A 24,852-nucleotide genomic window follows, 5' to 3' on the forward strand; every position below is an offset into this window, starting at 1 on the left:
AACATAAAAATACCTGCTCCAGCCATCAGCATCTCCCAGTTCTTTAGGCAAGCTAATAAACAGAATTAGAGAGTGTTCCAGACTGTAACATCTAGATCAGTGTTTTCACTCAGATATTGTCAAAAGAGGGGACGATACTGCTTTTTGTCTTGGGGTATTCTTCTTATAGTGATACATCCAGTATAAAAAAAAAGGAAAATTATTTCCTCTACAAGCAAAAGAGTGGCACAAATTGATCTCAGAACTTCTATACCTTTAAGAAAAAAAAATCAGCTATGAAAACCCAGAAATCATAATTATAAAATGTTCTTATGGAATGTTCTTGTCTTTTTCAGACAAATCTCAATGGAAATCTATGTTATACACTAGTACATTGTCTGGACATGAACTGATGCTTCAAAGCCAAAAATGCATGCCTTTTCTTAAAAAGCTTTCAAGCTTGTGTTTGCCTATTGCATAACACTACTTAGCACAGGCCCAGTTTGCTTTGCATCAAAAACAAAGCCATGTCAGACCTTTTCTATAAAGAAAAGGTGTCCTGCATGCAAGGGTAAGGCTTGATGTGGAAAACCAGTCCTAACCCTTGCAGTGCTGATGCAAACAGCTAAGAAGTTGGTTACTAAGCATTCATTGCTTCAAAAATCTCAGTGAATATATTTCTTATCACAACCTATATAAAAACCTGTGAGGGTAAGTATCACAGCAAGCTCATGAGTAACAAGGACAGAGCAAAACCAAAATTCTTTGGGTCTTATTCCTCTTCCCAACCATAACCATGGTAGGGAATGTGTCTTCACCCAGTTCTTAGAGGTGTTCATTAGCAAGTTCAGACTGTGCCAAGTCCTTCCTACTGTTCCTGTACATCTGATTGCAACAATGAGCTACAGCTGTTTTTCAGGCTTGTCATTTCTCTTGTGAGATTCATAACAAGCAGCAAAAGAACCAAACGAGGCAGTCAGCATACTCACAACAAAGGTATCTTCTACTTTGGCAATTCCTTTTCCAAAGATTGTCCCTAGTTGATCTCCAACACCAGCCAACAGAAAACCAAACAGAGGAATTCCCAATAAGGCATAGATGATACAGAATATCTTTCCACCTTGTGTGCGTGGGGAGATGTTTCCAAAGCCTAAATTGCAAACAACTTGAGATGTTTAATAGGTTACACATAATACATTATAAGTTTTAAAAGAACTGCAGGAACAGAACAGTTAAAAACAGGCTAACCAGGTTAACCATATGACACAGCAAACATTGTGAGAAATTAAATGAAAATGTAGGTCATACAACCCCCTTTGAGCTACTCTCTTATCATCTACTACGTGTAGTTAATAGCACTTGGTTGATCTATGCCTTAGCCTGCCAGTGTGTCACTGGGCATTTAACAGGCTGCAGCACCAGTAAACTACACAGGTGTAAACACAACACAGCACCTGTAAACGACACAATTTTCCTTCACATGGGCCAAATTTCAATGTGAAGCATTGAAAAAAACCAACCACTTGGATGAGCAAAACAGAGATTTCTACCATAAATGGGACTGCCTAGATTCTTCATTGTTAAAGGCTTTGGTTCCTTTGAACAAAGCTTAGAGATACAGTTCATGGCTCTGTCTATTTGAAAGTGGAAATAATTTTGTCTTCACAGACTTGTGTAAAAGAGCACCCCAAATTCCTCTGATGGCTCGATTGCTGCTGGTCCACTCAGAACAGAGGAAGTGAAATACAAAGAGCACAGGGCCCAGCACCTGTCGAATGCCTTCAGTACATCTCCCAGGACCAGTATTTAATGATTTGGACAAGGTCACACACACAGAGATCTCTACAGACAAGTTTCATGAGCTTAACTCCTGAGTTTGAATTAAAATATTTTTCTCCTCCAAAGGATCAGTCATGTTTTGAGGGAGCAGTAGCAGTAACACCCCAGAATTTCTGACATTATTTCACTTTTTAGCAGAACAACATGCCCTTCAAAGGAGGCAAGAGGGAAAACTTGTCATAAAAAGGCTTATCTTTAGAAATTAGACAAAAGCTTCTTTTAACATTACCTTCTTGATAGAAAAATAACTTGCAAATAAAAAGCAAAGTGGTTTGGCATGTAGTTGAAAAATTTGTCTTAGTGTCTTAAATTTTTCATAAGAAAAACATCATATGCACACAAATCTCCCAAAGAAAATCCATTTTTCTGGCAGCTCTCTGACAAATTTTATTTTTAAAGTAGCTTAACATTTTTTCACAACCTGACAAAATTCCTACAATATAGAATGCAATTAATGAATGTCTTAGCTGTTTATCAGCATTTGTATTTAAACATTCTGAGCATGATGGTTTAACATGTAGATTTTCTTTATGAAACCTATTATCTTAATTTCTGGTTCTCCTCTCATGTAGGTAAGCTACACCAAAGCTCTGTTGCTAAAACTACTTTTTCCTTTCAGAACACACAAGACAAAGCTGTCCCTTACTTAACTTGGAATGGATTGCTCAGAGAAGCTGTGGATGCCCCATCCCTGGAAGTGTTAAAGGCCAGGTTGGATAGGCAATGTGATCTAGTGTAAAGTGTCCCTGTCCATGGCAGGGAAGTAAGAACTGGATGATCTTTAAGGTCCCTTCCAACACAGGCCATTCTATTATTCATTAAAATAAAAATAAATCACACTGGGAATATATTTTACTCCTAGATAATTCTCTCTGAAATCAGTTTTCAGATTGCACTTCTATGCACATCTGTAAACAACAAATGCAATATTGATAGAATTCAGTCAGAGAAAACAAAGTTGATATTTAAATTTTCCCTAAATCTTGACTCACAAGCCTTGTCAAACAAAAAAAAGAGGAACAAAATCACAGGAAATATCAATTGCGGTTTGCAGATTCATTAAATTTTGTAAATGTTCCCTGCACTAATATATGAAAGAAAGCCTGACTCAGAAAACTGGGAAAAAGTCACAGCAACTTTACACCAACCCGAAATGCTTCCCTAAACCAGAGTCAGGGCTAAAGTTATAATTCAGGAAATTTCAGTTCCGCTGAGTTCGCTCTGTCCCTTTGTGCACCAAGGAGTAAAGTTTTAAAATAAAATTAGCACATCACCAATCAAAAAGGGACAAACAGATCCAAGCTACTCTGTTTTCATAAACATGCCTGTTTATGCATCAACAGAAGCTTGAATTGTTCCAGGTTATAATTCCTGGGAGGTCTTAATGCAATTCAGAATCAGGGGTCTGGATACACCAGATTTAGAAAACTCATGCTAGGGGATTTGGCAGTCACTTTTTATTTTCTTCTCTACAAAAGAAACGTCTCACAATGGTGACAAAACACCAGCCCAGTGGAGCACATGCCAAGCAGGCAGTTTTGCTTGGATGGCCCCATAAAAAAAACAGGCACTCTGTGAGCATCCCAGAGCTCTTACAGAGGCTGTTGCTCTGCAGCAGGCTTCTCTTCTGCTGCTAATTGGTATGAGGACACCAAGTTCACATTCAGCTCTGGGTGTTCTCCCTAAATCAGACTTATGTCTTCCTGGAAGGAAGGATGGTAGTTCACTTTTACACTCAAATTCTTGGTTTTCATCCTAAAAAACTGTCAAATGCTTTCCTTCCATAAACACAGAAAAGGTATTGTGTGATAATTGTATGATTAAATCACACATTACTGGATAAAATAAGACTCCACCAGGTAGCAGTTTATTTCTGTCCAGATGCTCATTGAGCATAACACAGACCATGGGCAGGGTACATACTTTAGTGACCTGATCTACCAAGGGGTTTCCATCACACATTAATCACATTTCCTACTGTGTCATGTTTTATAACAGTCTGCTGCTGTACACCACAGCCTACTTCGAGAGTTACACAAGTTGTCCTTAAATCCTACTCTCAGCTTCTCCAGTGAAAACCTAATCCATTATTTATACAACGGGAGAGAAAATGTATTTATATTTCATATGGTTGATGTAATTCCCAAAAGGTTTGTGTCAGAAAAGAAGTCTTTCTTTCTTTAAATAATTATAAGAAAAAAAAAAAATAATAATTCTGTTGTTAGGTAAAAACCAAGGAAACCTTAATTTTGGGCACTGTGCTGGGAGAAGAGAACATGGTCATAGGAATTCCACTGCATATCCTTGTGTACCACAGAGCTTCTGCATGTGGAGAGCAGGAACATCTGCCCCAATGCAGTAGCTCCCTGGCATATTTTCATTTCAGAGTTCCCCTTTCCACTCAAGACGCAGCATAAAGTCTGGCTAGGACTGCCTTGCTCACAGAGAAACCTTGGGGAATCAGCCACATGGCAGCATGGTCTGCTGCCTTTTCCCTGCCTCAGAGCTCCTTGCTTGGATGGGATGGGGACAGGATGCACACACTGCACCTGCACAGGCAGCCTCAGTGCCTTGCTTATTCGTCACATTTTCAGTCCAGTGCAGCTCAACCCTTCTCCTGTTTCTGAGGGGGAAATTCTTAGAAGTGGTCCATTCCTCACTTCAACCCAATATATTTGGGTTTGATTGTGGAAATTAACAAGTTACTTGATTTAAACTTCTAAACACATTGGAAGTCTTCTCTCAAAGATTTTGATGAATGCTATCTACTATGAACAGTACAGAGTACAAAATTCAACTTGCCAAACGGGATCTGTTTCATCCAAAATACTGTCAGTATTCTTTTCAGACTGTCCTTCCCTAATGAACCCTCCCCACTTCACTTTCATAACCAGGAGGATGATTTGCCTCTTAATGTCACCAAATTCCTTTCATGTTCTGCTAAATACTTAGTATGCTTTTAATGAACAAAGCACTTGTCTCTGACAAGCAGCTGTGGACAAGAAATGTAACCCTTCCAGTAACCCTTGAGTGAATTCTGATTCTTTGATTCTGTGTGAATTAAGAATAAAAGCCCATTGTAAGTTAGATTGTAACTAATTGCTCCACTCAAAAAAATAACATATTCCAGGGTTTCCACTCCAAACTCCTAGGAGTCTGAGATTAAGATCAGGTTCTAAGGGAATCTGTATCCCTTTGGCCAGCTATAGATGTGGAACCAGGGGTATGCAAAATAAGAAGGCTAAAAAAAAAAACCAAAACCAACAAAAATATTTTATAGGATTTTTTACTTTCATATAGTCTTTTTTTTTACATATTTCTGGGAGAATGAAAACATTTGTAACTTTCCCATGAGAAGCAGTTTCGCTGTTAAGCAGATATGAGTAACTTTAATAACTATATATTACTAGATTATATTGCAAATAGAAAAAAGCTTGAAATGCTATAAATTCTCATACAATTGACATGACACTTTTGTTTGGATTGTAAGCATCCTTGTATTTAAACCTTCTTAAAAAGGAAGATTGAAAACTAATTTTTTTTTTTTTTCTGTTTTAACTAGAGAGAGATTCTTTTGCTTTCTAGTTAACCAGTATATTCAGAAAACTCTTGTGGATACACATTTTCAAAGTGGAGTTAGAAATATAGAGACATCAAATGAGCGTGTTTTTTACATAAAATTCCTAGACAAAGCAGGGCATCTACTGAAACTATCTACCTGCAATTAAGTATTTCTCATGTGAGAGATTATAGGTGCTTTTGAGAATTCTAAGACTAGATTTTACTTGCTAAATTGACTGGAAGAAAGTGCTACCACCTATGATTCATTTATTTCAAGTACCTCAGATGGGATTAAAAGTTCTGGGGAAGTTCTGAAATATTTTCTTTCTATACAAAGAAATGTAAATTCAAATAAAAATAAATGCTTTCTCCATGTTTATGACAAACCTCAGATTAAACAAAGCATCATTCATGAGGTATCAAAAATAAATAAAGTTAGAATTATCCCAAGTTAATGCTGTATATTTGAGGTATGAGAAACTCCTCTCAGCAGTAGGTTTGGATATGCTTGTTTGTATGGATATGTTTGGAAATTAAGAGGCAAATCATCCTCCTGGTTATGAAAGTGAAGTGGGGAGGGTGCATTAGGGAAGGATAGTCTGATGCATTGATGGAACAGCTCAATACTGAGGGATAAATGATTTGGTGAACAGGCACATACTTAATTATACAAAATTGGATTGCAGAAAGTTGATACTGAGATTTCATAGAGTCAAAGAAAAGGCAGCACTCCTGGCTTCTGACTCCCAGGAGGCTGGAGTCACAGGAAGCAGCTGCCATGGCCTTGGCCTCAGCCACCAAACTCTGTGTGCCACTAATAGCGATGTTTCCATGGGTCCAGATCCACCCTGCTCAATTACAGTGATTGACCTTTTCAAAGGGCACATGTGGGTTTTGATACTGAATGTCAAATTGATTTTAAGAGATCAAAAGATGTTTTTTCCAGGCCCTGAGGAGGTATCTTGTAAAATCTTTATAAAAGGTACCTCATTGAATTTCTGGGAGGTAAAGTGCTTTTTTCCCTTTGGATCAGCACTTGGGCTCAGGAGATTAGTATTAAATACATCCCTGCCCAACAGTACCAAAGCAAAGATTAGGCACTTAATCACAGATGAATAAGATATTCCTTTTAGCATAAAAAATGGTCTAGACATAATCATTACACAAAAAGGGAATGTTTGTATCCATACCGACAATGGGGAAATCCCTGCATACACTGCAGAAATAGCAAGACTTCCATGTTTGTGCTCATTGTGTGGGAAAAAAATCCACATTTTAACACTGATCCCTTTTCCTTTTCTTTTCTTGCCTCTTTCCTACACTTCCAGTTCAAAATGCTTGTGTATGCCTGTGTTACATGTTAGCATATTTACGAACACGTATTCCATGAGGTTTTATGGCTTTGGATAGTACAAGTATGAGGGCTTTTCCAGTTCTCCATGTGACTTTCCTCTCAGCATCACAAAGTAGGTAGAAAATTCCTATTCCCCTTTTTACAGGTAGGTAACTGAAGCACAGAAGGAAGGTAAGTCCAAAATTCTCTATATCATTTAGGTCCATAACTTACACCAAACCAGTGGCTGAGCACTATGCATTATACTGACACTTAATTAATGAAAGTTTATCATCTGAAGCCCTCAAAGACCCTCAAGCTTGCTCAAGATAGAGATACACAGATATAGATGTTGCCAATATCCAAAAATTCTGGACTCCTCTCCTGTCAGGGCCAACACATGTGCATGCACATACATTCCTCAACATAAAGCAAGAGAATCTGAAGGTTGAACAGGTACAAGGATTACTTTAAAATATAAACCCCAAATGAATTGAACATAAATACTTTTGCTTTGAAAGTACAACATTTCTGTGCTATATATACACATGAATTCTTTCACCCATGCACATACTATGTGTTACAGCCCTCACAAGCTTCTGCCTGTGGATCCCATCATGAGTATGCAGATGGTGCTCCTCCTTCAAGTCAATTCATCAATTGCATGTACAGAAAATAATTTAGCTTTTAAATTTAAGAAATTCCTGCATGAATCCTCCTGATGGAAGAGCCCTGTGCAGTAACAGAGATGAAGTTCTCTCTACTTGAGACCATGGTCTGCTAAGAAACCAAAAATCTTTGCTTTACAGAAATTTGGCGTAATTTCTTCATAGAATTATTTAGGGTAGGAAAGACCTTTAAAGGCTGAGTCCAACCATTAACCTAACACTGCCAAGCCCACCATTAAACCATGTCCCTAGGTGCCACTTCTACACACCATTTATATGCCTCCAGGGGTGGTGACTCAACCACTTCACTCACCCACTCCAGCTTTTAGAAGCCAATTCTTACAGTTTTAGTCGGTGATTTGGGAACCATGTTGTCACAAATTGCTGCTGTTTATTGAGTGTTTGGTATTCTCTGGATCCCAAACTACAAGATTCTGATTTTTAGTGCTAGTCCATAATTCTGTGTCAAAAAAGTGCAAATAGATTGTTTAGAGAGTTATGATGTTCTGTCTCAAAAATAAAATACATTAAAAATACTGATTTTTAATCTGTCTGAAAAAAAAGACGTTACCAAAACTTCTCTTATAACGAGGAATAATAACAAGGAAAGCCTAGACTGACATTAATAAAGTGTGCAATATTCAAGAACTGACAAGACAGAGGTTGATCTCCTTTCAGTGGTTTCTTTTCATCTGTGTTCTGTGGGAGCACTAATCAAATCAATAAAACTTCTTGTAAAAGAACAGGCTATAAATATTCATAGAAAGTAAGTTTCCTTCAAGTCAAAGTGCTGTACTGGAGAGGTGAAGGAGTGTTCCAAGAAAGGTCTCTGTATGGATATGGCAGTATTCAATAGCTCACATTGAGTTGCTAAGGCAGTTTCTAAAGGAACTGGTTAATCATTGTTAAAATACTCATAGAAGCTTAAACATCAACTCAGATGGCTCTGCCTCCCAGCTCAGATTCTGCATTTCATTCAGCTGTCACTTGGCCCAGTAAAGAATATCCAGATCTCATTGGTAGTAGAACTTCTGTGCTTTTTTCAATTATTCCCTTTTTGTTGTTGTTGCTGTTATTGTTTGCATTAATTTTACCTCTAATTCTTATTCTAACATAATTGAATCAGATCCAAAAACCAGAAATTCCCACTTGCTTATTTCCTCTAAGTGAGATTGTTTCATGGGAATAAGATGCCAGGCTAACACAGCTAGCAAAAACATGATGCACTTTAAAGTGAAAAGTTTATGTTCCACCAGTTCATTAAACTTTTACTAGCCACATATTCTTATCAAGTGTAAACACATATCAAATATGACAAAGCAACATTCATTCTCCAAAAAACTTCATTAGCAATATACTGATGTGTAGATAAAATACATTGTTCCAGGTGATCCACAGAAAAACAAAAATGGTGAATTTTACATGTAGTGACAAAAACAACCTGATGCTACAACTTTAATAGAAATCTGAAATAACTTTTTTCTAGAGTTCAATGGCTTTCTTACAATCCTTTTGTTCCGTAAAAGCAATTGAAGAAACAAGTTTGCATTTTTGTTTACAAATAAATCAATTCTCAGTGAGTGCTGGGTAAAACAGGCTCTTGCTGGCCTCTCCATCCTAGGGGCAAGGCAATCCATATGCTTTCCTGCAGAACAGAAAACTACCCTGCCTGTACATGTTTCTGTCTTCCCTACAAAAAATAAAATGTGGTAGAAGTGCTCAGAAATTGAGCTATGCCAGACTTAGAGCAACAAACTGTAAACACATCTTGGTGTCAGTGAAGTCACAGATTTAAAACAAGAACTGCAAATCCCACAATCCTGCACTCAGCAGACTTGGATCAGACCATGACAAGCTGATACAAGTGGTCAAAATGGCAGCAGGTACCCTGACCTGTTAGGTAAGCTACAATCCTCTTTCTGGTTTTGAACTTTTTTTTCCACACACCGTTTCACTTCAAGAGGCCTTTCCCCAGGTCAGACCTCAAAAATGCAATTATTTTGCCTCATCAGTTTTTTATTCCTGTATCTATTCTTCCTTGTAAGCTACATATATATAGCCATGTATCCAGTGAAAAAATCCTGGCAAAAACAACAGTCCAGTGGAGATGGGCAGCAACAATAGAAATACCTATACCAGGTATATCCTGGTACAGATATCTGTACCAGGATAGAAAAATTCCTTTGAACATATTTAAATACAGACTTACTTAATTGTGGAGTTGTGTTTTTTATTTGTAAGACAAATAATAAGAAGAAAGAGAATATATGTCCTCAAGAGAAAATATATACACACACATTTGTGTGTATATATTGACATTTGTGTGTATATATTGACATTTGTGTGTATATATTGACATTTGTGCATCATGTCAAATAGCTCAGTATTTTATTACTACTAGTAAAAATGCTTCTCTATGCAGTCCTACCAGCAAATCATAAAACAAAAAAGGTTAAGGTTAAAAAAGAAGGAATACTACCAAGTTGCTAAAATAAAAGGCTCTGAAGATTTTTAGTCATATTATTATTTTCTTGAAAAAGAACATTAATATTTTGCCAGTGAGGTTCACCAGGTGCACAAAGGTGTGAAGTAGTCTCTTATTTCTTGTTCTTCTCTCCTTTCCCCTCCAGTAATCTTTGGAATTATGACTAATACAGAATCTTACAAACAGAAAAAAATTAAGAACCACACGTAAATAACTTCGACTGAATTTCCCCTTTTACTTCCGACTACTTACGTGTTACATGCCTGATTCAGCAAAGCAAGTAACATGTTTAACTTTTAAAATGTTTGAATTTATCTCTATTCAGGTAACATTTAAATAACTGAGCATGAGCATATTCATTCTTTCAGCATATACATCTGCAAAGATGAACAAACACCTACTTCGTCAAAGGAAATCCTTAGCAAATTTTCATCTGATTTTCAAATACTGCCATGATAGAAATCACACTGTCACCAGCTCTTTAATTTCACTGAATTCCACACCATGTAACAAAAGATATTTGATAAAATGTCATTATCCAAGCAATTCAAGAAAGTGCAATTACAAGACTGCAGAAATTTTCTGAGGAACAAGAATTAATTTCTGCTTCCACAGCTTTCAGTTTTTAGTGACTTTAAACTATGCAGGTGTGTGGGATTTTTCTCTGCAGTGAGAGAGTGCTTCAAAAGACAGTGGAGGATGAGCCCTCTGTGCCTCACCAGCATCCTAGCAATGCCTTTTTCACTGAGAGAAGGGTTTTGCCATGCGTGTTCCATGCCTTCATCCAAGACACTTAGTGAGCTGCCACTCTAGACATTCTCACTGATTCTTTGGCAAAGAGAGCAGTCTAAAGATAGGGATCTACAGAAAAGAAGTTTCTTATAAAACTTTGTGATTCTAAAAAGAGGTTCCTAACAGAGAAGCAATTGAATGTAAAAATATCTCTGTGCATGTTGTAAAGCCATTTAAATTATTATTGTCAGGCAGTGCAAAATAAATTCCAAACTTTTTTGCTTTTAGTACACTGAAGTATTTTGTTCATATTCCCTGCTTGCTTTTGAAAAAAGCCAGTACGATTTACAGTAGATTTACAGGAATTTCAGCACATAGAAAACTTCTGAGCAATTATTGCCTTCACACCTTTTTTTTAAGTATATAGACTGTGATTTTTCTTTCACAAAGCAAGTGGAATCTTTTAGAAGTCTCTAATCACCTCACCTGCACATATGAAAGTGGTTCAAATGGGGATAGAATGCTTCATGAGACAGACAAGAAGGCTTTCAGCTAAAGATCTTATATTTATAAAATCTTGTATTCCAGCTTACGAGGGAAAGAAACACTAAAACAAAAATATATAAAAGTTGCCTACATGTAAAGATACTTCTCAAGCATTATTCCACTTCTTTTCCTACCCTCCAAAGCCCTGAGCCGGAAAACAAATAGCTAAGTTATTGTGGACTGATACCTGCCTCTACACACACAGCTTTGGGGCTTGTTTGGACTATGGGATAGGCATTCACCCTCCTCTAGACAGGTGTGGAATATGGTCTCACACCAACCTAGAGTAAAAAAAAAAAATATTAAGGAAAGGGAAAATCAAAAGGAAAACAACTTGAGCATCTTACCTCAGGTCATCATCTCACACATTTAATGTTTCTCACCCTCATGACTGTGAGGCACATGGTACAAACTGTCTCTTCCCTGGTCTTCCCAAAACATCCCCAGGTATTACCCCCAACCCCAACTTTAGATCCCAGTGGAGACTATCAGCCTTCTGTCCGATTTAAATCTAAAGTCCTTGAGGGCATTTCATACTGTGCAGGGTCTGACAGCACACCTGAAAGCACATGATGACCCAGGGAAGATACCAGAAGCTAATGAAGTCCTGGATTACATTACCACTGCCAAACAGTAGAGTGGAGGCAGAAAAGGAGAAGGAATGACCTTTGAGGAGAACATATTGATGTCATTCAGTATAAAAGTTTTAAGTTTAATGGATGAAGGTTTGATCTAGTTCCTACTTTGAATAAATAGTTCTGCCAATTTTAAATCACAAAAGCCTCCATTTACTTTTTTCTCTGTCTTTCCTTAAGTGTCAGTACATGTTCTGAAAGCCACAGCTCCCTTTTCATCAAAAGCACAATATCTCTTTGAACTGAAAGACAAGCTAAATGTTTTCCTGAACATAAAATAATATTGTTCCTCTTCCCCTAAAACATGGAAGTACATATGGAGATACAAAGTACATACATGGAGATATGCACAGCACAGCAATTATTCAAGCGAAGGACAATAAAGCCTAATGACTTCTAAATAGAATTGTCCCTGCACTGAGAAGGCACATTAATTAAAGCATATCCTGTGCTCTTTTTTCAGCCTTTTAAGGTGGACTTAAAAAGGGAGGTAAGAACAGTAATATTGATATATATATTCTAATAAGAAGAGTATTAATAGTATTTTCAGCAGATAGCATATACTGATGTTAATTTTTCTATTGTTATTATCACACTCTGAAATGTGTTTCAGAAAAATAACATCTGCCAATTAGACCCACAGAAGGTCACTACTACTCTATTACTACCAGAATAAGCAAATAGTAGATCAGGCTCCTCCTTAATTAGAGGGGAAGTTTCATCAACATTTTAGCTGCTGTGAATTCCATATTAGGTCAGTTTGGAAAAGAAAATGAATAGAATTTAAAATTCCCCAGGATCTATTTCAGGAAAAAAATCTATATAGAAAAAGAAATCTGCACTCATTTTCTTTAAATGCATTTGTATTTTCACATAGAAGCTCTTTGCCAGAAAAAAAAAAAAAAAAAATTAGAAGTTATCTTCTCCCTCCAAAGATTTCCATTTTTTTTAGGAATATGTGATCCTGAAAATCACACCAACATAAGCAAGAATGTCTATTCTAAAGGGTTTCTAAGAAGTCAAATGCTGCAAATTAGTTTCTTCAATTTTTTTTTTTTTTTTGGCAAATAGCAACAGCTGATTTTGCAGAAGCTTCCATAAAAACTGAAAACAGAGAAAAAAATGCAATGTATACTTCCCCAATATTACTTGCTTTATACTCAGCTTGAATAAGAAAGTTAGAGTTACTAGCTAGTGTCCGGATATGAAAACAAAATTGTTTCCTATTTTAAATACTACTCCTAAATGGAATTAGCATGGAAATATATTACTCAAAACATTTTGCAACTCCAGCTGCTTTTGCTTACAGGATCTCATTTTCCTCAAGCATCCAGAGCAGAACCTAACTGGTATAACTGGGTAAACAATTACTGTTTTAAAAATATCCCACCCAAATCCTACATTAATTTGTTTACACTGCAATTGTCTGATTCTATTGGAGACTATTAATCAAGAGAATAATCCTCAGATTATAAGAATTAATTTTCCAGCAAGGAATTAAGATATCAAACTGAAGCCTAACAATTTTTATCTTGCTTTAACCAGGACTTTTTTGGGGGGCCCAGAAATATTCCTAAGAGCATTTTGTGTCAGTTAGGTATATCTTGCAGCTTAATCTGTCAACACAAAAACAGGGTGGGAAAAATGTTTGTTGCCATTTTGCTTTTACAGTATGGCTCTGTGACTCTTGGCAAGAAAAGAGCCATCAAATGAATTATTTATGTTTACACACCAACAGATGGAAGCTAAATGACCAAGCAATATGTGCTGGCAGCCTAGAAAGTCAACCATATCCTGGGCTGCATCAAAAGAAGTGACCAGCATCAGAGTTATCCTCTACTCTCTGGTGAGACCTCACCTGGAGTGCTGCATCCAGCTCTGGGGTCTCCAAAAGGGGGATGTGAAAGTGCTGGTGCAAGTCTACAGGAAGTCACAATCAGAGGGCTGGAGCACCTCTCCAATGTAAACAGGCTGAGAGAACTGGAATTGTTCAGCCTGGAGAAAAGAAGGACTGAGGAGAATTTATAGCACCTTCTGATACCTAAAGGGGGCTAAAAGAGAGCTGGAGAGGGACTTTTTACAAGAGCATGTAGGAACAGGACAAGAGAGAACGGGTTTAAGCTAATAGAGGGCAGGTTTAGATTGGGTATTAGGAAGATGATTTGGCTGCGAGGGTGGTGAGGTACTGGAACGGGTTGTCCAGAGAAGCTGTGGATGCCCCATCCCTGGCAGTGCTCAAGGCCAGGTTGGATGGGGCTTTGAGCAACCTGGTCTAGTGGAAGGTGTCCCTGCCCATGGTGGTGGTACTGGAAGGAATCAGATGATCTTTAAGGTCCTTTCCAACCCAGGCCATTCTATGAGTCTATAAATTATATGTCTCTTCATATTCTCAAAGTGGGATTCAACAGTGTAAATCTTCCAATTCCTTTCTTTAAGTGATCATGTACAAGCCTTATGGTATTTATCATCTCACATTTTGAACTTTTCCACACCAAAACCAAAATATCTTGATGGTTTCAGCTAGCTATCAAGACATTAATCAAAACCCTACTGCATCCCAGGTACTGAAGTTAAAAGAATTTAAGCAGAAAATTTTTCTCCCCAAAATAAGACCACAAAGTTACTGTTATGTGTTTCTGTGGTCCAACATATGCTACCCCAATCAAAAAGATGAATCCCTGGGACCTAAAGTTTTGCCATACTGTAGTTTCTAAAAACCAATCAAAAGTACTGTTTTTGTATTCAGAATATAATGAAAGAAAGAAAAAAATGAAGGGAACATCCCACACTATAAGAATTATAGGTGCATAAATGGCCATAACAGTTCTTCCAGAAGGGACTGCTGGTAATTTGCGTTCCTTGGTACCTGAAGCCTAGAGCACTATATTCATTAAAATGATGAACTAGACTAGAAATATTTTTTTTCTAAACAATTCTACTTTAATTTAATTTATACATAGTTATACAATTTAGAATGATCAATATAGATAAAAAGTTTTGAACCTAAATAAATTCTTAATGAAATACCTACAGATTGAACCTATTCTCAAAAGAAATACTGTTCTCAAATTCATCCTTCAGTAGAATAAAATGGGTAAGGATGTCTTCTAGAGGAAGTCATATTCTTTTCATGTCTTCAATTATACTAATGTAGCATCCACACACAAAAATTAATTAGGTGCAACAAATGTGCCTCTCCTTCTTGTTACTTGTGTCAAGAAAATTGCTCCAGAAATTAGCTCAAGCTAAATCAAAGTGTTCCAGAAATACAGTAACAGTAGCTCTTATGAATCCATATTGCTGCATTTATTGACGCAAACAAGAAATGTCTTTCCAAAAACATAGTAACTTGAGCACTCTTGGCCTCAGTATTCACTTATACAGGTTACAAATACATGCACACTATAATGAAAACAGACCAAATCATGAGTCTCCATAAAAACAGTCAGTCCCCTATCTGTTGAAGTGAAAAAGAGTAATCAAATTTTAAAATCAGGATCTTCAACAGTATATAAAACCTCTCAAAAAACCACCAACATGTACTGGAAACAGTTCTGAAAGTGAAATTTCAGGTTGCCTGTGATGATGAGATGCTTCAGAAGTTTGACATCATGATATGTTGATGATTAAACACAAACCACCTTCCTTATCTTGAGAAGAGTTTTGCCAATTAAAATGCAAATCAACTACCAGGATAATAGAACCATTTTCAACAAATATCTCTAGAAAAATAATCTGCCTTTGAAGTTAAATATATTTTCCGGTAAGTATTGACCAAAAAAAAAAAAGTTAGGATCATTTTAATTATATATTTATCTCTTTCTAAATAGGCAATGCTTCTTCCAATTCAAGCAAAGAACACAGTGACCTGAAAATAAGTGTATGCAATTCTAGAGAGGGAGTAACTGGCTCTATATACCAAAATTATTTCCCTGCACATCTTTAAAAAGGCTACTGGATATGACTAAGCCACTTGATGCTACCTCCTCTTTCCTGAACAATAGCCTCCAGATGCTCATTTTCATATATCAGTAGAACTGGAGGGAAAAAATATATATCATAACTGTGATGTCTGCAGTGGAGAAATACAGAGGCCAGAATCAAGCTTTCCATGCAGCCCTCTTCAGCTGAAAACTCTATGGTGTGCCTCAGCTGCACCGCTCAGCCCTGTGCTCATAAACCCTTGGTACACACTACAGAGTTCTAATAAACATCCAGTCTTCCCTACTGCTTCCCACTGTTAACCATCATTTTGGTCAACTGAGAATCTACAAACTACCACACAACTTAGATTAGGAAATGCAGGTTTCCACATAAAAATATCCCCAAACACAAAGTTTTCTCTAGTCAGTATCTAATCTTTGCACATGGCAACATTTAGCCAACAAAAAATTAATTTCTTACTTGGCATTGATATTCTTGGATGCAGGCTTGCCTGTAACAATAGTGCAAGACTAGGAGAAACTTTGTTCTCAAACCAGCTCGAGACAGAAGGAATTTCAAAACAATTTTTTAGGATGGAACTAAAAGCTACACACTTCTTTAAGCAGCTAATGTTTCCCTTTTACTATCACTCATTTTAAATCCTACCACTCTCAAGCTGATTCAAGAGCAAATATCACCCTGCAAAGTTAATTTCATGCATGTGAAAAATACAGACTTTGAAACAGAATGGATATTCTGGCCTTTGGACTGCCATGTAATAAAATTAAGAGTATAAAATATAATGCAACTTCTTCCTGTAAGAGCTCCCTGAGGAATAAAATCAGCTATTCAAAATTTCTCCACATTCTTTGTGACAAAAAGTAAAGCCATACATGCTGCTAACTCAATTCTTCTTTTTCAAGGAAGCCACGAGCGATGTCCTTCTGCCCCACTACATTTTTAAACTGGTACAAAGGCTACATCTGCTCACTCACCATCATCAGATGTTATTCCCCACAACTGTTTCTGGCATCAGCTACCAGCTACCCCTGTGCTGCTTGTTATCTTCTATAAAATGGAGGAGCAATTGCAAATTTTATAGAAGTGACATGAGATGTCCCAGCTGAAGAGCCTTGAAACCTCAGAACATGATGAGCAGGAAAAAAAGGCAGAAAGTTATTTTTCACCTACAGTTACCAAGTTAATTTTCTTTTATTTTCTCCTACACTTCTTTCGTAACACCCCCTGCAGAGAAGTCTGACAAACTCTTGAACCCCACAGAATTTAGCTCCAATAAAACCTCTCTGACCAAGACCAGGATCCAGGGCTCAGCCAGAGGCATTGACCACGGTATGAATTTTCAGCAAAGTTTCTAAGATCTTATCTTCTAGATGATGAATATATTTAGTTTTTCTACCAGAGATTAGACTTGCATAATCTAGATCCTTGCTAGGCCTCCCAAGACTCTTGAAAAATCCCTCAGAGACGTTGCATAACACTACGCTGTTCTCAAAGGGACCAATTACATGCATCCAAGATCAGTGCTGCTATCACTCAAAACTGCAAATCAGAAACTCAAGCTTACCTGTCAGCCAAGAACTTCAGAAGGACAAAACTGCAGAGCATGAAGTGCTTTCACCCTCCCACCACTCAGGGAAGTATCAGGGCAAAGAGAAGACCAAAATGTCACCACATCAGCACCACAAGTTACAGGTCAGCACTCATGCAGCCATTTGGCTGTGAAAACATCTGTCACCCCAGTTCAGACTGGAACTTCAGGTACCAGAGGTTTCAAATCAGTGTCTACGTATATATACACCAGCTGAGGGGATCATTTTTGTCTTTGCATCCCGGAGACAAGTACATTCAATAGACCTTACACAGCAACTAGAAGGTGTATCAGGTGCATGTAAACACATAAAACATCATCCAGAACATGATCTTAGGCACAAAATACATATAAGAGAGCTCTGATTTTTCACAGCTGTTCAGCCTCCCTCCTGTTTGCAGGAAAGCAATCAACTTGAAGAGAAATTTCTGTATGAACAGAAGTCATTAACATACACCTATTTGTCTGGAGGTGGCAACAGTAAGTGACCATTAAAAGGTAAAGCCATATATTTCTAGTAGAGATGCCAACACACACGTATATTTGAAAGACCTTGATGCAAATACATGTGTGAAAACATATGGTTGTACCTGTAAATATACATTATTTGTGCTGTCAGGAAATAAAGAATTTTATTGTACACAGATTGTGTCATACTGTTCTTCCTATGGCGTGGCTGAGCCATGTTATTGTAGCCAAATACCAGAAGTCTTCATATTCTTACATACAAGACATTTTTCTGAAGGTCTTTCACTGTTCCAGTTAAGTTATTTTAATTCCCCATTAGCTCTGAGGAAGCTATTGGTTGGACTTGAAAAATCTCTCAGAGACATTGCATTGGACTTGAAATCTTTCTATATGAAGGACAGATTGTCAGAGAATACTTCAGCAGCATCAAAATAAAATAATGAAAATCTAAAGTATAAACAATAGAAAACTAGAATGGCATAGATTTGAAAAATTAAGAATATATATAGCCAAGAAACCTAAAAGTAGTTTCAGTAAAAGTACATTTAGTCTGGACCCTGGTCGTATTCTATTTTTTAATACTATTTTTTCCAGCATGTTTGAGTTAATTTATATTAATATCACCAGAGTGCCTCACAGCAAGAACAAAATGTCATGACTACAGAAAGCCTTGCGAAGCATATGTCTCTACCACAGATCAGAACAGGAGAGTGAAAAACTCTGGAGTTAGGGATCACTGAACTCATAAACACTGAATCCAGGTATACTTCCACGTACATGTTGTCTTCTAGCCTCAAAATCATCCCTTTTCGACAGGAGTCCTCCAAGGCTGTGACTCACAGAGAACTCCCTCATACCTCTCAAACCAGACATTCACACAGATATTTGTATGCTCAGGACACAGCATTTTAACTACACCACATGTCACACAGGCATTATTTTTAAATTTCTATGGTTCGATATGATTCTATCTGACTCATGTATAGATTTACTAGCTGCATCTATGAATACTGTCAGATGTTAAATCTGCTTTTCTCTCTGGAATGTTTAGATTATAATTTCTCTAGAAATTTCTTTGTAATTTAGTATCTAGCTATATTTAATGATAGTGCCATATGCAATGTATTATGTGACAGATTTATTACTAGTCGCTCATCACTGGACCAGCCCAAAAAGTAAGTGATAATTGATAAAATGAAGCATCCCCAGATGGTGGCCCTGCTGTCTCCATGTCCCTTCCTCATTCAGATATAGGCTACAGCCTTTCCTGGTAAGGTGGTTCTGTTACTTCTGTGGTTATTTTTCCAGGTGAGTTCGGGGCAGGGGTGCAGATGGAAAAGGAGACAAGGTGGGTGTAGATGAACCAACACAAAAATTATGTTATCAAAAGATATCAAAAGATGGGGAGAGAAGGAAAGAGGCTCGAATAAGAAGCCAGCACAGGATGATGAACACCCACTTGGACTTCCAGATAACTCAGAGGAACATCCCAGTTTTGTATGTGTATCCTTCTTTACAATTTTTCCAGAAGCTGTATGCCAGACAGGCATAGCATCCCCAACTCACTTTGCACTACTCTGTGTCCAATAGTCCCTTGTCAATGAGGGACCATCCCAGCTGCTTTCTCGGCTTCCCTTGCTATGAATTTTTGGTGTTTGTTAATAAGCAGATCTCTGTAGGAACATTTTCACAGAGGGCTGCACTTGAAGTTTCCATCATCTCTCTGTGTGACTATTTAGCAACATGCTGCTCTAGCAGGCATCTGGCAATCTTTCACATCTTCCAACAGCTTTCAGTACTTCCTTCCTCTGGCCCATCATTAAACGGGTGCTTTAAGTAGATCACAAAAAATATCCTTTGGAAAACCTTGAACTCTCTGGATGAGGGTGAGACTGAAGCAGTTCAATCCTTGCTTCCGGTGAATGAACCATCTTAGAACCACAGGAGTTGTGAGAGACAGGAACGATGCTATGACATATTTGTCACTCGTCTGAAACACAGCACAGCATGTGTCCTCAGCAAAGAGATGCTGCTCACTGCTGCAAGCACCTCTGTTGGCAGGGAACACACCATGCCTGAGACTGACAGGCCACTTCCATGGTGGATAACTTTATATATTCATATCCATGCACACACATTCAGATGTCTGTCAAACGTAGGGTTTACAGAGCATCGCAGTGTAAAGCCTCCCACACCCACCAACTCACGAGGGGTTGGCTTCTCTGAAAGTCAGATCCAAAATTTCTCAATGCTAATGAGAGCTGAATATGTCTCTTATCCTGCCATCAACACCTAATTTCTAGTTCTAGGGAATGTCTCTGCATTTCTTTGGTTCCCACCTCTATTGCCCTCTCAAGGCAGCAGAGCACAGGACAGGACTTGTTCAGCCAGACGGAGCCTGGAGAGGGGATATCTCTAAAATGAAACCAAAGTACTACAAAATATGTTCATGATTGACAAGGAATTATGAATGCTTCATTACCTATCATGTCTCTAAATTAATTTATTCTTAATCTGATCTCTTATTTTTAGCAAATTACAGAAAGGATGATTGCTTTTAATTAGTCTCCATGAGTTACCACTCAGAGAAGTATTAGACAATTAATATATAAGGTTGGGGTGCTCTAAATATCAAATATAAAGCATGGTGGGAGAAAAAAATGAGGAGCACAGATGGGTCTTTACACTTCCACTGTCAGTTCTGTACTTGCTATTTTTATGATGATGCAGTAGCATGCCATTATGGAAATCTGATTTTAAAAATTAAGTGAGAACAATACACATTTTAAAATGTTTTGTTGTGAGAGTGGAGGCACAAGCCTCTCAATATCTGCAAGATGGTTCAAACAATTCATAGGGAGCCCTCTTATTATCAGGATGGCAGAAGAACATAAGTAGAATAAAATGACAGGAAAGCAAAGTGTCTTTGAGTAGAACATTGGATACAATTAGAAAAACAACAGTATTTTGTGTGAATTAGACCATCCTCAGCCAAGCCCAAAAAGCTTATCTTTTCTTCCAGCTGTTTTGAGTGGGTCTAGTAAAGGATAGTCCTTCTTTCCTAAAAATCATACCTCTGCGGACAAAATAATTACCTGTTAGTGAATTCAAGTCATATTACAGCCATTTTTCTCAATCATAATTTGCTATGGTTTTTATCAGTATGTAGCAAGACTTGCTCATAAAAGAACAAATCCCTAAAAAACACATTCTTGCAAACTCTTAATAGAGTAATACTGATCTTACCCTACTGCAATCTACTCCTGCATACAACCATTCCCATACTTATGAACTGCCTTCACTGGACTCGACTGAGAAGTCTTTTAATTTTAAAGATAATTTTAAAAATTAATTTTAAATTAATTTTAAATTAATTTTTTTAAATTACCTATTTATTTCCTGTCTATCTCTCCTTTACTACTGTTGCCATTGATCTCCAATGTTGTTTAAAACTTTGTAAATCTCTCTACTGTACAGGATTGAATATTCTCCATATTAAATTATCATGTAGGTTCATCAAGCTCACTACCACTGGGGCAACTGCCAGGGCTGGTTAACCTGAAGGGTGGCAGAACACAACATAAAATACAGAGCACAATCCTTGGTCTTTGCAGCACACTGATGATCTTTCATACAAACAAAAAATCTTTCTGCACCAAGCTCCAGACAAACTGACAGTGTACATTGGACATAAAAGAAATTCAGCTTTCTCGCCACACCAGTGGGTACTCTATGCAAACATTGCTCTCTCCTTAAATAATTCAAAGAAAATGAAAATAAAGAACAAAAAGTTGGTATCTTATCCTGTACACTAACCCAAAAATCAACAGGGATGCCAGCATTTTTTCCTATTTATACGAGACCTACCAAAACCACTCTGCAGCTTCAGAGTTACCTCTGAATTCATGTATTAAACAAGACACCTAGCAATGAAATCTTTAATTCTTGCATTTCAGTATCTTCTCTCCCATCTGACACTATCTTGGTCTTAATATTCTACTTGCAGCAATTGCTCAGTTATAATGCATATGCATTTCTGATAGCACTGACTCATTTCTTCTCTAATTCCTGCTGCAGAACAACACTGGCTACTGCTCCTTTTACCCCAATCATAGCTACAACACAGCTTGAAAATGGCAAGATAAAACCAAAGGCCAAAGAGTACCAAATAACAACCTCTCCAAGTCTTCACTGACTATAGTGGACAAAGGGTCTATGGGTTTAGTTGAACAATCAAATCTACCTCTCATATTTGTCTGTAGATGTGAAAAAGCTGAACAATTTAGCAGCAATGACTAATTAGCAGTCAGAAGTTCAGACAAGAGCATGAAATGCTTGCAAGCACAGATTTGAAAGCTATTTACTATGGTGAAAAATATATTCATCATAAGTCATTACAAATTTATAGAAGTCTCTTTACACAGATGATCTACAAACCATCTCATAGCAAAATAAGGCATTTTAGGCAAGTGGAAACCTAAATTACATTTTTATGTAGCCTAAGAAAACATCACTTCAGGGCTCAGATGAAGCTCAATAAATCCCATAATGAGACACAAAAATTAAAAATTTCTCAGTCTGGATGGTCTATAATGGAGTAGTGAATCAGATAATGGATTCTTGTTCTGGTAAGAACATTTTATCTGGCTACTTTTCAACTAGACAGTAGACAGATATACGGTCAGAGAAGTTCTTTCTCAGGCTTTGAATTTCACTTTCCAATTGTACTGTCCAAAGCATGGAGCAAAGTTTACAGCCCCTAATACATGTCCTTTCATACCTACCATTCTTTCTTCCAATGGGGAAAAACCAGAGCAAGCCAGAGAGAAAAAGTTTCTGGGCCTTCACAAGGCTCACTGGCATGACTCTTAGTGCCCTAACACATGTCAAATTCCAGGAAATGTATTTTCATACACCTATTTCTCCAAGCAGCAATCATGGTTGTTCAACAAGCTCAAATGCTGGGCTTTTTGCAAGTAATCTGTGTTTTTCTGACCAGAGGGAATTTATCAATAAATGCATGAATTGGTATCTGCAGGCCAGTCTGAAGAGAAGAAAAGTTTAAGCCAGCAATGATGCTAGCAGATTTCTAAAAGCATTTGATGATATCAGCATTTGATGATTTCAGCATATTCCAGTCAAGAACTGGAACAGGCCACCCAGGGGAATTACTGTCCCTGGAAGTGTTTAAAAAATATGTAAATGTGGCACTTGAGGACATAGTTTAGTTGGTTAACACTTGAACTACATTTTTTCCAACCTTAACTGTTCTAAAATTATATGAATCTATATTTATGTCCAAATCTAAGACTATATTCAGACTGCCAACAGAACTTTAGAGTGGGTGCCAAAAATGTGTAATCAAAGACCTTTTTAAGCAATTAAAAGTAACAGAGTTCTTGCCTATAGAGGATGTTACCTACTTAAAATTGAAATGAGAAGGTTTAATAGCCCCTGACATTACTTTATCTTATTTAACTAAAATACTATAGAGTAAGAATGAAAGATTTGCCACTACAGTGGAAAAAAAAAGTTCCAGTCTTTTTAAGTTAGTTTGTTGTGGAATTTTTACAATAGTATTCAAATATCACAAAAATAGATTATGTAAATTAAAAGTAGTACAGCTCCTTAATCTGAGAGAACTTTGAAGCCAAAATATTTTTTTGCAGAGCTAGGAGATAAAAATTAGCAGTTTTAACTGTAAAATACAAGATACCTCTCTAACATGTCATCAGTAAAACTGAGCAATACAGACACTTGAGATGCTTGGCTGTGTTGTTACCTTTACGACCCAAAATAATTGTTTCCAAGAGTTTGTTATCAAAATAAACGAGACAGAAAACAACAGCACAGAGACCAGCACAGCAGATGACAATCACCATGCATCACACAGCAAGAAAGCCTCAAGGACCTGCGAGCCAAAGTCATCCATCCATCCATGTTTTCCCTAGTACCAGTTTGGTGCCACACTCTCCAAAGAATTCAGCTAAACTGAGCAATTCCCCACTACTACATGATCCAATAATATGACTTCAGAATCAAAGTCTACAAAATTCACAGGTGAATAAATAATACTCTAGCTAATGATGGTGGTTGAGAAGTTAGAAAAGACAACTAAAATATTCTGAATTTGGAAGAGTAGAAAAGAGGAACTTCCTTCCTATGCAGCCTCTTCAGACAGGAGAAGTTTTCACACGTTGACAAAATGCTAACAAATACTAAAAGCAATGTGATCCTTCAAGTATCTGTCTTTACCAAAAAGAAAAATCCTTCCTGAACTAAAATAAGCTGCACAAATAATGCCAGTGACAGAAGAGTTTATTTAGTTAGGCCCACAAGTAGCAAGTGTTGTCAATCCATTCTGGAGAAGTATTGAATTCAGATTATAAGCCTGGAGAAAGGAAGTGAAATGAAAAATCTATACAGCAACACAGGATGACAAGGAAACAATTATTCAGGAGTCACAGTTGGAGCCTGGCTATAAGAAACAAGGAAGAGCTAAGACAACATATCTAGTTCTTCCTTTTGGTTACAACCTGAGAAATTCTCATGACATTCTAGCAGGTACAAAATAAGACCAGTGTTTTCAAATCAGATCATCTTTAACCAGATAAAGGTTTAAAACTGGATACTAGAACTTAAACCACACAATTTATAAAGAATACCAAGTTCCGTGGAATGGAAACAGTGTTTACATTCAAAGCATCAAAAGCCACCTCAGCATAGCTAGATTTTGTAAAGCATTTAAATTTTCAAGATTGCAGTTCTTTTTCCTGCTCACACTGCTAAATACTTCTGTTATTATCCCTCTAAATATTAGAGTGATACTCCTATACCCACAGTATCTGAGTATATTGAAATACTGATTTCAGATAGACAACTGGTTTTGAGTAAGGATCCCTGCAGGTAAGGTAGACTAACTGAAAACATGAACAAATTTCTGTCCGGGGAGACTTGAATTCACACAGTTTGTGTTGTTGCTATGAAGCAACCACAGCAAAGATGTCCAAATGAAGTAGTGTCCTGTCTTTAATTACACTTGGCTTTCTCCATGCTCTGGTTACTGGTTCAGC

The 24,852-nt window shown here is 37.3% G+C and overlaps 1 protein-coding gene across 1 annotated transcript in view; it reads right to left on the bottom strand.

The window, feature by feature from the left end:
• Positions 1-24,852, bottom strand: part of KCNK2 (potassium two pore domain channel subfamily K member 2) — a 77,014-nt gene that overhangs the window by 26,396 nt on the left and 25,766 nt on the right. The window contains exon 4 of the mRNA XM_053974147.1: positions 969-1,129. Within this exon, the coding sequence (XP_053830122.1) occupies positions 969-1,129 (161 nt within the window). The remainder of the gene's footprint in view (positions 1-968; positions 1,130-24,852) is intronic.

Source organism: Vidua macroura, chromosome 3 (genome assembly GCF_024509145.1).
Source record: "Vidua macroura isolate BioBank_ID:100142 chromosome 3, ASM2450914v1, whole genome shotgun sequence".
In the NCBI taxonomy this organism is placed as follows: Eukaryota; Metazoa; Chordata; class Aves; order Passeriformes; family Viduidae; genus Vidua; species Vidua macroura.